Source organism: Phalacrocorax carbo, chromosome 4 (assembly GCF_963921805.1).
Source record: "Phalacrocorax carbo chromosome 4, bPhaCar2.1, whole genome shotgun sequence".
In the NCBI taxonomy this organism is placed as follows: domain Eukaryota; kingdom Metazoa; phylum Chordata; class Aves; order Suliformes; family Phalacrocoracidae; genus Phalacrocorax; species Phalacrocorax carbo.
The window spans coordinates 69230339-69246139 of record NC_087516.1 but is presented as its reverse complement, the minus strand read 5'-3'; the positions used below and the strand labels follow the sequence as shown (position 1 = coordinate 69246139).

General features: G+C 40.1%; 1 protein-coding gene across 1 annotated transcript; it reads right to left on the bottom strand.

Moving 5' to 3' along the window:
- Positions 1–311: 311 nt before the first annotated feature.
- Positions 312–12510, bottom strand: SPARCL1 (SPARC like 1). The gene is given in 10 exon segments (XM_064450826.1): positions 312–340; positions 1745–1893; positions 2827–2975; positions 4680–4816; positions 5613–5733; positions 6324–6442; positions 7066–7159; positions 8287–9441; positions 12189–12242; positions 12457–12510. Coding segments are annotated over 10 exon segments (2061 nt in total).
- Between the last annotated feature and the right edge of the window lie 3291 nt (positions 12511–15801).

Here is a 15801-nt window from a genome sequence, read left to right as displayed (position 1 = left end):
TGAATTATATTTGATTGTTTTAAGGTGGTTTACTCTTGGCTGTAGAAAGAACAAATAAGCAATAGGCTTCAGTCAGCCAGAAAAAATGCTGTCAAAATTACTTTTTCCCTGAGACTTTTGAAGTCCCAGAGAAAGGATCTTTTTTCAAAAGGAATTAGTGCAAAGAATATGCTTTTGTACATGCACTCCAGGTTGATATATATACACTGCTGTGTGATGTTACAGAATGTGAAGGGGGTGACAAGTCAAGCTTATGGGAGAAACTATCAATGAAGCATTTAGTGCAGCACCGTGATTCTGTTCAGCCAGGTTCAGAACAGGAGATTTTCATTTATGTCTTCTGCAACAGAAAAGAAGAAAATGTTATTAACGTTTGATGCCAAAGAGACATCACTATCAAAGAAAGTGATACACTAAAGTTCAGAGAGCTCATGTAGGGGAATGCTATCCCTAGCAAAAACCAAGTATGGTTCCTGCTATCATATTCAGGAGCCATTCATTTAGACCCTTCTTGATAGGTGCTTTCTTGTTTCTGGTGTTAGGTCCTCTTGATCTGTTTGTGAGCCAAGAATCCCCTCCACCCCTCTCTTCGCAAATGACTGACCCTAAACCCCTTTTTGGAGGAACAGTCATTGGCAGTAGTACGTGTGTGTTATGATAACTCCTCGTAGCTTACTTCTACACACTATTTGTGACTGGTAAATTGTCATCAGAAGAGCTGGAAAAATTCTGGAGTGAAGGCTCTGGATGTCTGAGCTCTGACCAGAATCAGCCTCCACTTAAAATTAGGGAGTTGCTAGTAGGATTTTGAACACATTTCTTCAGTCTGCGTGTTTAGCCAAATGCCTTCTGTTCTAGGATTAACCTGTGCTGCTGCTATCCTTCTTTAGTGATTGGCAGTATTGTTCAGCTGTCACTCAGGGATAGATCACAAGAAGGTAGATTGTGAAAGAATGCCTTAGATCGAATGTAGTCATGTAAATCTCAAATTGCTATCATGACAGCTTCTGCTCAGCTGTTGCCTAATTCTAGAGGCATGACCAGCACAATAGTACCTAGCTTTTCACTTTCCTAGAGAAGTCGCTGTGTGAATTGACCTGAATCAGACATATGGCTAGCCCATTTTGGATTCAGAAACTGTCCCTGTCTCTGCCTGAGCCTCCTGATGCATGCAGTCTGGTGGGCACCATCTGAGCATGTGTTGCATCTGATGCATTAGGTAAAATAGACTGTTTGGCCTGCAACTACAGCTTGATGACAGCATTTGTGTTGTATGTAGTAATCTAGAGGTGAGCTTAGTTACTTGATCAGTGAGAGAATTTGGTTGTTTTCCCTACTTGGCTTGAGATCTTCAAGTGCATTTTCAATCAATATGCTTTGGCCACTGGTTTAAAAGTACAAGCTCACTTTACCTTTCCTTTGGCACTGAAGGATAGGATAGTGTTTCTTGAGAGACAGACATGGAGAATGTATACATTCAGACACCACACAGGAATGATTTGATGTTTGGTACAAACTACCTCCCAAATTTTTCCTCATGGAAAAGATAACTTTTTCCTGTCTTTATGAAACAATTCAGAACCTTGCATCTTTTGTAGTCTTTTTACTGTTCCATTTGCCTCTGTGCACAGTAGCCATGAGCTTCTGGCTATAATTTCTTTCCTGTATGTTGTGGTCTGAGAAGGTGCCTAGTCTTGATAGCAACATTTTTGTCCTGTACATCTGCCTGTTCTTTTAGGCTTACCTTCCTTAATCCCAAAGCAGTGGCACCATTCCTTCAAAGCAATGAGTTTGTCTTGGTCTCCATCACATTCTTGGAAAAAACGGGTTATGCAGTGTTCCATGGGAACAAGCGAGGCTCTCAAAGGCACAAGCTCAGAGTGTGTTAATAATCTGAAAGGAAGAGCAATTACGTAGAGCTGTATTCCATTAATAAATCGTCGGGATCATCAAAGATGATCTATGCTGCTAGAAGATTACAATGGTGGCTTTGACAGGTGCCCGAGTGGGTTCTGTTGTGGTGCTTCTGTAGTGAATCTGTCCCAGGTCATTACAATGATGCATAATACCTGTTAAACTAAAACGTTTTAACAGCTATTTGTTCACTAACGTTTTTTTCTAGAACAAGTATTACTGTGACTTGTTCACAACTCATCAGTTGTGGAGTTTTGCCATTAATCTTCAGGACATCAAGCCTGCAAAAGTACTTAGCTATATTCTAGGACAGTAGGTGTGATGTCAGCATGAGGTATTGAGGGCCTGAAGCCTTGAAATATGGATCCCACCACCAAGTGTTATGACTAAAAGCCTGAAATGTGGGTCACATTCTCAGAAGCTGGGGGCTTCCTCTGAACTGTGACACTGGTGCTGTCTACCGTATCTGCTCCTTAAACTGAGAGACTTCTGTAGTATTATTTGAAAACTATGGGTACCTCACTAGTGAATTATTGCTGAGAAGCCTCTACCTTTTTTGCTTAGTCTGTTGATCTTAGCTTCAGTAATAACAGGATCTCATGAGCCTTGCTGTCTTCCAGGATCAGGGCATCAGTAGATATGAAGATGCTGTAGAGCTTAAGGTGTGATACATGATGATTATGAAAGGCAAAAGAATAGCAGGTTCTGACCCAAGACATCACTCCAGCAAAACAATGAGAGAAGTTCTGTGTTAGAGATGAATGCCTCTTTAGAAAGGCGGGGATACTGGCTTTTAACAGTTCAGGGACTGGTTCTGTATGTAGAGAATCCTTCAAGTGGTTTAGAAAAGTAAAACAGCCTAAGCTTAAACAGCAAATTGGAACCGAACCTGCAAAGAATTTTTTTTTTTACCTGTCAACAGGGTGCTGATCAAGCTGGTGAAACTGCCAGTGCACAGGATACACATACATGTGATAATTTTTCTCAAAGTCATGCAGGAGCAGCTCAAATGTGTGGTCACCAGACATGAGGCGCTTGTCATTCTGGTAGATTTTTTTGACCTGAACACAGAGAAATTGACATTTTTTATTTAGGGGTGAAGATCTGTCCAGAAGAAAACCATCCAGCAGGAGGTGGTTTGGAGAAATGAAACTTGATAAAAAACCACTAGGAAAATGAGTCTTAGTGTTTGTGTCCATACACAGCATGAAAAGCTTGCCTTAAGTAGTCTAGATGATTTTCGTTGCTGTCCATGTCAGCTTTGGTAGTAACTAGAAAGGAAGTGAAATTCCTGTGGCCTAATAGTCAGACTCAGCTAGGTAGGGCAATAGCCTCAGGTTGGTAGCAGATGAAACCAATTTTACTACATTTGTTGATCTTCTGTCCTGAGGCAAGCAACTCAGCTTTTGGTGTGAAATAAGCTATCTCAGAAATCGTCTAATTTGTACCATTTCGTATGAGACATCTCAGGTAGGTTGATGTACCTCATAGTTACTGTAAGTAGTCTTTAGTGTTGCTCAATCATATTTTGTATAAACCTGTTGTGACCTACTGCATGCACCTCCTACTCCAGAATTAAAGCAGCCCAGGTCTTAGTTAAACTATTTTTCTAACAGTTATGGCTTTTTAGGCAGGTATGGCATTTATATCTTCAAAAACAAGCTACTGTCACTAATTCACTTGACATTAATCCTCTAAAAAAAAAAAAGGCCCAATGGTAATAGATGCTTACTCCATTTTAAGCTCATGTAGCGTGATGCTGCAGGTCTGCTGGATGGTAGAATAAAACTGAGCATTAGGCTTGTGTTATGTTATAGCCCTTGAATATCATGTAGATGGACAGTGTATGTGGCTGGATTAAAAAGTGCGAATGATACTCCTAACTGTTGAGTCCATTTTCAGGTACTTCTGTATTGATGGCCAAGTACAAGGTGTGACTCAAAAACAGAAAAGGAGCTACTTTTGGACAGTCCAAGGGAGGGATCCCCACCCCCATGAGGGTCCCTAAACTCTCTATTGTAATTCTGTCTCAAATCCTGCTGTGTGACTGCCCAGTCGCTCAGTCTCATGAGATCCTGGAGCAGTTTTCTTCATAGTGAATCCAAGTCCGTCCTTCCTTCCTTTGAAGTTGTCAGCAGACTTTGTCACCTACCTTCCTCTTCCGGGTCACTTAATAATAGCTGAATGGCACAAGTCCTTTCAACTTGTGGGACTCTACAGGTGGGCTCTTGGCTGGCTGTTCCCTATAATTCTGGCTTTTAGTTAGTTATCCATACCCAGACCTTCCATCTTACGGCTGCTTAGTTTCCTCAAGTCCTTTGGAAAATGGCATTGACTTAATGAATTGGGTCATCCTTACCTACGTATCAGTTGATCTTTCCAAGAGGTTTGTCACAAAGCACTTCCCTGAACAGAAGCTCTTTTTTGTCTTCTCAAGCAAAGGATGTTTATCTAGGTGTGCACTAATTCTGACTTTTCTGCCTCTTGTCTGTAGAAACTGATTTCAGAGTAATACACTTGGCTTGCATTTGCTTGGACAAAAGGAACATTCATAGCAGAAATGTGTCTCAAGCTTAAATGAGTGCAAGGGGACACGTAAGTGTATTTTGTAACTTACGAATCTATTGAGTCTAAATTGCCTTGACCAGAAAGGGAATGTTCATAAGAAATGGGAGAACTCAGAGGATGTGAATCACTGTTTTTCACATGGTTAGCCTGACTCTAACAATGTAACTGCATTGTCTTTTTTGAAAAGGATTGCTGACCTTACTCCATTCCTTTTCAGTTAGAAATCCAAAAGTATCCAGATCATGTTCATAATATTACATAGGAATGTTTTTGAGCCAGTCTCGCATCCGGAGGGGGAACTGATCCACTTCATGATCAGTACAGTAGGGGATGTCTGTGCCAAACAGGAAAGCTTTTGTTAACAAGTGATCTGTTAAGTCCCCATTCGAGCATTTCTGAGCCAAGTTAATTTGATTCTCACTAGCAAACTTACTTCCAGTTAAGCTTAAAATTGATGGAGCTGTTAATACATAAAATTGGGAGTGCAACTAATGGGCTCAGTTATAAATCTATGATTCTTTGGTGCACATGCTTAACCAGTTGTGCACACCACAACCTTTATATATCTGTGCAGTTTCTGAGCAGAGTTGTGCAGTGAAACTGTTGTCAGCCAGTTGCATGGAAGGAGATTTCTTGACAGGAAAGAAATACTCTGGCTGAGAGTGAACTTTCCTCCCAGGGGATGCAGCAATTGAAGAGTTCGGAAATGAGTTCTGGCTTTTAGATCCTGACTTCTGCATTTGGCATCTAAGTAGCTTTTCTGTTGTTTGGGTTTTTTTTAAATTACTTCCCATTTAATTTATTAACTGGCTGTAAATACAGGTTTCTTGGTCAAGGTATTAAATATCTTCAGATGCTATATCTACAAGACAGTGCAGGGGAAAGGCAGGGTTGACAACAAACTGATATAAGCACAGGAGGGATTCTTTCGGATTCAGATGCTTAATACCCTTAATCATAGAAAAAGTTACTTTTTAGACATCTTTAGTTTTTGATGGTCTTTATTAGCAGATAATTGATACAGAAGAGGGACAGCACAAGAAGAAAGCAGATAATTTAGGGCTAGCTGGTGGGTAAGGCTACTGGCTCTTTATACCTAGATGAATTCTAAGTAGAAAAACAAGCCTTACATTTGCAGGAGCCCATATAGTCTAGGTGCAGCTGGCGTCCTTTTTTTGTCCCTTCAAGTTGACATTTGGTGCCAAAGAGTTGACATGTTCCATCATAAGTCTTATTATCCGTACCACAAACCTAGAGGAGGAGTAAAAAACAAAACCACCCCCACCACTTTGTTGAGAAAAAATCTGGTCACTCGTATAGGCATTACAATAAAAAAACCCAAACCATATGGTATCGAAGTTAGGAATACACCCAGGGAATACATGTGATCAGAAGTACTGAAAATTGTAGTTGTTATATGCCTACATAAGGATTAGTTGTCTGACTTAAACACACAGTTTCAAGACACTTGAATTTATTTTTGTGTGCTAGTATTATAGTTTCTGAGATGGTACAGGATTATTATACTAGATACGTACTAGTATGCAATATATGCTCTAAAACATCAAATGGATAAAGAGAACCTTTAGTGACAGGTATGATCCCTGAGAGACTAAGTGAAGCAAATCACTTTATGTATTATGTAGCCACATGTGTTCATACTATTCTCAAGCTATAGTCAGTGGGTTTGGGTACTTTATACTTTACAATTACTGGACTCACCCAAACCCACTTGCATGTTCTTTAGGATAGAATTATTCTAAATAATAGCAGGGGAATATGTTATCTTGTAAACATTTTGTTAGCTTTTCCCCATGCTATACACTGAGTGAAATACTTACGTGCTCATAGTCTTTGGTGGAAGGGCAAGCAGTAGGATCTTGGCAAATACAGGTGGGTTTCCCTTGTTTGTCCACACGGCAGACTTTACCTCTTTTGCAGTGGAAGTTCCTACATGGTTCTAGCAATCACAGCAAGAAGGAGGGATGTTAGAGGGGATGGGATAAAGCCAAGTGTTTCTGTCAGATACTACTGACAATCAAAGTACAGCCTGAGACTCACCAAGATGTCAAATGCTTTTTGTAAGTTTGTTAAAATGTAGCTGGATCTTGTATTGAATAAAGCAAGCTGAACTTTAAACGAGGATTTTTGTGAGACTTCTAGCAGTCCCAGGTTTAAATTGGATGGGGAAATAAATTTCTCAGAAAAAGCTATTTCTTCTATGGGGACTGACATTCACTTCCAGCTTCCTTTGGTGAAACATATCCCATCTGTCCTTGCTGAATCCAGCATTGGCATTTGTCCCACTCCTAATGGAATTCAATCTGCTGTTCTGAAACTGAACAGTTTCAATGCAAGGATATTCCCATTCCTGTAAAACTGACAAAAAATTTGTGCACTGTCTACAAAAGTTTTTCACAAATTAGTAAATCCAGGGGTGTATGGAAGGGATTCTCTGGGAACATAACTGCAATGCAGGATTATGCACAAGCACAGTTCAGTTGTGCTTGCTGCCTTTGCTGCCAAAGGCAGAAAAGAAATGCAGGCCAGCAGATTCCCCAGCCACAGAGAGTTAGCAGTTACATGATGGCATTGCTTGTGGCTTACCCAGGAGACCCTTCTCACTCCTGTTGTTTGCACTTTCGATCTCACCATAGGAACTGCCTGTAGTCTTAACCTGTACGGTCACAGAGACATAAGCAGAAGTTGTGATAAAACTCAGGAAGAAAAAAATACTTGGGCAAATTTTTTTCAGATACAAATATAGAGCTGACTGAGGCACAGTTTGCTCTGCTTGCAGCAGAAAGAGGTTGCTATGCAAAATGCATGAGAAGGGCTTAAAGCCTCTGGTAGTGTTAAGGTGCTCTGTTATTTGGAAAGAAAGTAGGAGGTGGAGAGAGAGAAACAAGCTCAGTAAGGCTTGAGCACCTGGACGTTCTGCAGTACTTTGACATACAGCAACAGAGTGCCTGGAGGTTGGCAGAATTGGTGCTTCAAGTCTTAGTCTGCACTGGGGCCCTCCAGGTCAGCGAGTATGAACTGCCTCTCAATAGTGCCTGGGAGCAGTAGCAGCGTGAGCTGCCAGGCCAGACACATGAAGCAGGAGGAGAAGGGAAGGATGTGTCATCAGTTCTGACCTTTGCTGTGGGGAGGTGCCTACCATCTTTCAAATTGATGCCTGCTATCTTTTTTTTTTTAATATTACAGATCCTTATTTAACAGCCACAGGAAAACTCCTTTCATTAGAAGAACACCCCTGACAGTCCACTGGTTATCAAATGGCTGACCAGGGTACAGTACATCTAGGTGCAACATCCTCCTTTATCTGAAGGGACAGAGCCCCATCCTTCATCTTGTGTGAAAGTGCCATAGCTTCTAGGGTGGTAATTGTTACGGGGCCTCTAACCCTGCCTTTCTAAACTTTGATATGGTAGTGTTTAAAATCCTTGGGTGAGAGGAGTGAACAGGCTTTCCTAGCTGGCCTGAGACTGGGGTCTAGATTTTGTGGCTGTGTATCCGTATTCATTTGTACATTTCATTACACAGCCCATTGGGCCTGGAGCTCTTACATGAGCTGTGCTCGCTTGCTTTCTGGTACAATTCATCTAAAGGTTATATGTGAAATGACACAGCATGAACCAGATGAATAGTGAATAAAAGGGGAGATGAGACTTCTGCATACTGATGAATTATTGCACCTGTTTTCCCACAAAATATCCTTTCAGTCATCAGGAATTTAAATTTGGGAGTGGTTCCCCCCACCCCTTTTTCTAGTATTCCGACTTTATTTTAAAGAGAATTTACCTCATCTTCACTTTCCATTGAATTCATGCTCTGAACAGAACTGCTCATTTCCAGTTGTTGCTCACTGTCAGAGTTAGGTGGCTCATGATCATAATCATCTTGTTCAGAGTGAATAAGGGCTTTAATCTTGACATCTTGGTAATCCTAAGTCTCTCTGTGAACTGCAGTGTCACCTTTGGTGGTTCCTCCCCCTTTGTGCACAGTACTGGTGCTCTCGTGGTCATTACTCTGCATTCTCTCCTCTTCCTCATAGGCTGCTTCTTTCCAGGTATTGCTGAGAGCTTCCTCGCCATCAACATCACCACTGTCACGACCATCATCAGCAGCATTACTGTCCTCTATATCTTGTCTCTTCACCACTGTGTTGTGATCACTCTGATAGTTAACTTGAATATTGTCTTTTGTCTCTTGGCTTTTCTGTTTGTCATCCTGATCTTTGTTATGGGTTTTCTGAGAGAGAGGGATTTCTTCTTTATAGGACTGCTTCTGGCTGTTCTTCCTTTCTTCTTTCTCTAGTTCAAATTTCTCACCCTGTCTCTTGGTTATCCAGATTGGTTGGCTGGAATCTCTCAGGATTTCATCAGATTGCATACTATTTTCATTTTGCTGTCTTTTTTATTGGATACCTTGATTTGTCTGGTGATCTCTGTAATCAGTTACTACACTCCATTCTTCATCCTCTTTTTCCACACCTTCTTCATCACTTTCACTGTTTTTTTCAGATAGGCCGATTGTATTTTTATTATATTTCCACGTGTTATGCTCACGATCAAGGCGGAGAGCATCCACTGGATTTTCTGCATTGACCAGAACATGTTGATTGGCCGTATTGCTGTGTTTCTCATGCCTGCTGAACTGGTAATGCTCAGAGCTGGACTGTTCTCTGCTGCTGCTTCCAGAGTCACTGTCGTCATTATCAGAAGCCAAACCTGATTTATTGTGCAGCACAAGGAAATTGATGCTTTTTAGGCTATTTTTTACTTGATGCTCACTACCAGTTCTTCCTTGTTTTCTAGTGGTCTGGGGTTCATCCCTGTGCTCAGTCTTTGGTACTGATACCTCTGATTTTACATTTTTGTGACTGGGCAGCAAATCACCCATAGCTACATACCCTGCATTCTCTTCCTTTGGGGCTTCAGGTTTAATATCTTCAGTCTTAAAAAAAAAAAGACAAAAAAGAAAACCCAAGTAGATTAATAAATCTTAAATTTTTTTAGAAGTCAATGCAATGTTATTTTTGCCTTGTATTTCAAAGCATGACACTGTGATTTCTTTGTAAATGCTCCTCTTGAGCTGGCCCAGAGCATGAAATTCACAGCTGATGTCATTTCCATTTTGCAGCAAATTTATTTGACCCTTCTTTTGTTGTTGGAGTTCCTGAAGAAGTCTTTGCAACTCTGTTTAAGGTCTCATAGGAGATAGATGTATATGGGTGTCTTGTGAAATCTCAAAATGCTTAATTAGTAATTTAGTGTCATAACTTCAGGCACTTGTAGGCTGCAGTAATTATCACTTACCTCAGAGAAGGGGGATGTGATACTCATCTTCCTACACAGATAAATGGGAGGCCTGGGAAAAGAGGGCCAGTGGGAGAGAGAGCACCTTTCACAAGGTGTTGTGAGGAGTGTACTGGATCTTAACTGTTTAATAATCAACGTAGTCATCTACTTTGAGTCTGATACATCATTGCTTCCTAGCTGAATTCATCAGGAACTATTGTATTTGGTGGCAACTACTGTATCATAAGCTCACTAGCAGGAGTTGTAGGTGTTTGAGTGGCTTTCTTTTTTTTGCATGCTGTCAAGCCAATAGCAAAACTAGTAACTTCAGTGGAAAAGGTATAAATGCTTGAGGAGAAAGCAAATACTAAAATGACTGTTAGCGCTTGCTGCAGCAATTGCCTTTCAGCTGCTGGCAGCTGCTGGGTGAGTACAGGCACTTCCAATAGCAGCAACATCTGATGTATTTCTGAACAACACCTTCAGTGTTCAGTGTTGCATATTGCTTACTACAATATAGCACCTGATGCTGATTTTCCTTAAAGCTTTTGGGGGGATTTATTTATGAAGATGAGACCGTCTCAGTGGCCAACTTGCTGGAATAGCATTTCCTTTAGTGTGGGCAGAGTCATGACTGCTTGGAAACACACACTCCACTAATAAATATTTATACAAACATTAAAAAATGGTAGGATTAGAAATATTAATTTGGCTCTTGGCAGATCAGCTATATTCTATTTCCTAATGTCAAGGTGGTATCTGAATGTTTTACAAGTTTTGTCTTCTGCTTAGTGTACTTGCTGATGCAGGAAAAGTACTAGGCAATATTAATGTCATTTCCAACTCTGACTTTTTCAGGGAAAGAATGTATGTTTGCTCAAATCTAACAAATTCAGTGAAGAGCTTTTCCAGGCTAAATGCACATTTCTTGAAGTTATCTATGTGTTACCAAGCATCTCAAGCTGACGTTAAAGCATTTGAAGATTAAGTTTCAAGAACACAGTGTTTTCATTTGTGTTTTTGGGCACTGCAGGGCACAACTTATTATATGTCTTTAAGCTTAAGTAAAAAGTAGTCTCTGTGAAAGGATTCCAGTTCTATAGAGTTAGAAGGTAAAAGACAAAACAGACATTAAAATTGTCTATTATGGGTGTGTGTATTTGAAGCAGCATGAAAAATGTGGCTCATGTCTTGACAGGAATCCTCATTATGTGCCACGGTCTTTCTGGATGTGGCTTTCAGCTGCTGCTTTTTGTTATACCTTTGTCCCCAGGATAAAATAAACTTTTAGAACTCAATTGCTTGTGGCGATACTTGGGTCTGTTAATATGATGGCAAATTTCAGTCAATGTAGCTGTAATTAGCTACTGTTAGGGGACAACTGGCCTTCGATAGATGTTGCATAATCACTTGGAACTGATGATTCATCGGGTATTGCAATGTTTTGTTTTGATGCAAGTGTATGAGTTCTGTATGAGTTGTTTCTGGGAGACAGCTGTAGGCTGCAAACTCGTGTTTATACCATAATTTGTTCTGCCGGATACTTCAGTAAGAAAAGTTGATTTTTTGGCTGTCATAATGCAGAGCACCATCCAGATTGACATTAAACGCATCTGAAAGCTGTACAGAGTGGGATGTAATTAATAATTAAGAAAAAATGTTAGCATAAGAGTTAGGATTTCACATTTCTTACTACAGGGCGGCATGTTCTGAATTTAGTTGTTCCAAAACATTCCTTGACTTGGAGCCAAGGTCCATTGTGTCTGAACCACTAATGCTCACCAGAATGCCAGAATGGTGCAATAAAAAGGAGTTTTAATTTGGGTCAACCATGAATGCAAAATTGTGATTTCTGTTGTTAGCATGGATTTATGGCATAGGGCTGCTGAACTTATCTGTCTCTGCCATCAAGGCTGTCTCTCTGACTTGTCAGCCATGGTGTACTTTTCCAAGATGAGCTGTATCTAATGGTCTCTATTGTGAATAATGAGACATATGGTGGCTAAAATTCTTACATGTTTGAGACTGCATAAGATCATTTGGTGTGATAAATTGAGGATTCCGTCCTCCTTGTTTACTGGAGCAGTGATAACCACAAGTTCGACTGTCAGTGGAGCTTGTTGTTTGTACAAATATGAGTGTAATGGTTACAAGTGGGGATTCATTTAAGGTAATTTTTTTTCAAATAAGTGAAACTTAAAAGTGAAGATTTTGTCCTGTTCTGTTTCTAGCTAGGTAATATGTGAGTCATGAGAGGGTTAGTACTAATTCTTGGGATGAGGGAGCTTACATTTATTTAACCTAAATCAATTTGCCAACTGCTACATATGTGCTAATGTGCTTTTTTTATTTGAGATGAATAATATAGATTGCCTCTTAATGTTTAAAGAGCAAGAAGAGTACCTTTCCTGGAGTTTTCTGTCCATGGGTTCCCAGTTTGTAGCTTAAGGGATGGGTCTAGAATAGAAAATATATATTTTAATATAATTATAATTAATATATTATATATATTATATATATAATTATAATTAATATATATTTTAATATAATATCTGCATGTAAGTAAAAATATTGTATAGGCCAATGGGATAACATAGAGTATTCACAGAATGGGAAATTTCACAGAATGGGAAATTAAGTGCCTAGTAATAACAGTATGATGAGGACTTACTGGAATAGCAAAAGCTGATCCTACAAGACAAATGAAGAGGGCTACAGCCTTCATGCTTTTCAGGTCACGTAGAAGACAAAAGTTAGTGGTACAGTGATAGGGTTTAGAGGTTTCCTTTCTGTAAGCAACATGAAAAGAAAGTTAGGATTTGGGAATAATGGTCTAAAAATGACTGATGGAAGCAATATAGTGGCTGCTTAGTCTGAAGACCCACAAAATTTCTATGCAGTGTCCAGTTGTACATAAACTCAGGTGTTAGACCAGCTTATCTAGAGGACGCTTTGATCTTGGTTCTTTTACAGGACTTAAGCTGTATGCTGTGTTCACAAACTCCAGTGGTGTTACTAAAAGGCAGAGTTAAGACTGTTCAGCCCTGTAAATCTTTATCTACTCCTCTGAGATACTACTTTTTGAAAAATGTCCCTTTTTGTTTAGTTCTGAGACAATGGCTGATTGTGGCATCTCTAACGGCCAAGGTTTCTCCTGACTGCTCTTCTTTGTGGCTGTAGTAAGAAGAATTAAGTGTTGAAGTGCTGTCCAGGCTGCTTGAGGGACAGGTTTAAATCCTGCTTTGGAAGCAGCAAACCCAACTATTCTGCACAGTGGTGCGTGAGACGGATGGCTGGAAGAACATGCAAGGCATTAGGAATGTCTTCAGTATATGCTAATATCCTCATGTGAGTGAAAGACAGGCAACTCATTTTTACCTCACATGTCACCAGCAAATTTCCTCACGTTTGCAGGGCACATGAACTATGAACTGGAAGTTTCTATGGCTGTGTCCCTGGGAGAAGCAAAAATAAACAAGTAATGTTGTTTCTGTCGTGTCCCCCCCCCCCCCCCTTTTTTTTAATTTTACTGTATTGCTTTCTTATTCTTTTTAATTTCCTCCTATTCTTTTTGCTGTATTTGTATGAAATCAGTAGGATTCTTATTCTGCTTCTGCTTCTGCTCTCATTCTACTGGCTGTTTTTCCTCAGAAATTGTAGTCTTGCTCTTCACACACACACACCCCTCTTGCACTTTAAATATTTTTACTTTCCACCTAATATATATCCTTTTTCAATGCTTCCCCCTTTCCTAATGAAACACATCTCTGTGTCCTTAGCTGAAGAACATCGTGTCTTTTGCTGGTTGAACTCCCTGGCATATAAGAAACTGGCAGTGGTTTCAGCCAGTTAGGTCAACTGTATTTAATCACATAAGGCTCAGTGTATGCTTTTAAAATGTTCACCCAGATGGGTTTCCTTGGGGAGGGGGAAGAACCCAAAACCCCAGAGGGAGAATTCCAGGGGAGGTTGTGTTTATGGGAGCCAGACTGGTGAAGCAAGAAGGAAGGACCTTGAGCATTACATTGTTTTTTTGTTTTGTTTGTGTTTTGTATAGAAGCTTGCAAAAGCATCCTGGCTACCTCCGTCCTTAGATCTGAAGTGTACACTTTGGAAGATCCCTGTGTTACATATTATTTAATATCAATATCTTTTAGTTAATGAAGAGCAAAACACTTCATTAGTGGGGCATATCTAGTATGCAAACTATTTTTCTTGCAGTTAACAGATTTAGACCCCAAATTATCTCTTATCTAATTATCTGTTATCTCTTTGGTGTCCAGATTTATTTGTTTAACTTGTTTCCAGAGGGAAAGACAGAATAAAACAAAAGCCATTAATGAGCATATGCAAAATGCCTCACTGCACTGTGTAAGGTCAGTCATTTCAGATCAAGGCAAGTTTTGTTAGACTGAGGGTCATGCAGGCAACTTGCCAGAAGCGCAGGGGCATAATCCAGTTTCATGTGTAGCCCTAAAAACTGTATACTGTGCTTTCGAAGGCCTGGCAAGTGACTGAGGAAAGAAGTATTTGAATTAGTCAGGTAGTCTTGATTTCTGTTTCTCTGTTCTTGGTGAGCAACACAGCCCTGGGCACGTCACTTAACTGAGTTTCTTTTTCTAAAAATCTCAGTTGTCATATTTGTTTTGGTAGACTAGTTTGAGAGTTATAAATGAAAAGCTCTGCATGGTGTATTTTATTTATAATTAGTTTTTTAATTTGGCGCTCTCGCTGGCTGAAAAAGTTGCTGTTGCCACCTTTGGCCAAATAATAAAAAAGTGGTTGGAATAGATCTGAGTTAAAGTGGCAGGACAGGCTTTTGTATTTTTCTCATGGTAACTAGCCCACAGTGTCCCATAGGAAGCATAAGCCTAATTACTGGGGAAGTCTGACCACCTTGAATGAAGTATAGAACATAGCTCAGTTGAATATCTTTTTTTTTTTTCTAGTCATGATACTCCAAATGAGTTGCAAGGATTTATAATATTTTCTCCATTAGGATAGTCTACCCCAGACATTAAACAGCATTTCAAAACACACTCTTAAACTGTAATGCATGTGCCAGTATTGCCAGTGTTAATTCTTGGTTTTTGCCTTTCTGAATATGGCAGCAATACCAATTCCTGTGCAAAAAGTGTCTCCTCCCACTCTTTTCAGAGCAAGGAATTTTGGGGTTTAGATGGTGCCTCATAGTGGACCTGACTGCTCTAACTTAGCCGTGTAATTCTGCATCTCCTTCCTGTGATACCAGTCCCATTGTGCAGCCAGTACAGACTGCACAGTGTTTGCCACTGGTGGCTGGAAACTGCTGGAAAAGTTCAATAGCCATAGTCACAAAGATTTTTTTCAATGCTGACTGTACTTCTGAAGGGAGAGCAGTAGGGGAAGTTGGGCTGACTGTTATAAAAGCTGCAAACAGCCACTTCAACAGGGAGAAAAAAAATCTTCATACAATGGACTGTGGTCCCTTCTGTCCACCAGTCGTGAAAGGAGTGTTTCTGTTGGTGTCATTCCATGTTTAGTTAGGCTCCAGGGCCTTGGTTGTGCAACATGCCAAGGTCTTCTGCCAGAATCCAGGAGAACCTTTTTGCTTGCTACACGTAAGCCATGTGAAGGGTTTTAGGTGGTTTGCTGGGGTAGGAGCCAAGGGATTTGCAGCTTGAAGGGTAAAGCTCTTAGTGAAGGGAAAAAACCACAAGGAACTCTTCCTGCAAGCCTACAGCCCTTTTTGCTGCAAAGGTTGTAGCTCATGGCAGTAGGATTTTTGTACTTGCTCATTTAGTGTTTCAGTGTTAGAAAGGAAAAGTAATTTTTGCTGAAGTAATAGAATAGCCAGCCTGAGCAGGTGCAGAGATGAGAAATCTCTTGTGGGTCATACATAATATATGGCAATTAAGATGGTGATGGAGGACATTAAGCATCAGATAACTCTAATATGATACAAGGATCTGCGTTGTGACATTCACTTTTTTTTTATGCTGAAATTTAAATGTGAAGAAAATTTGTTCTTGCTTTA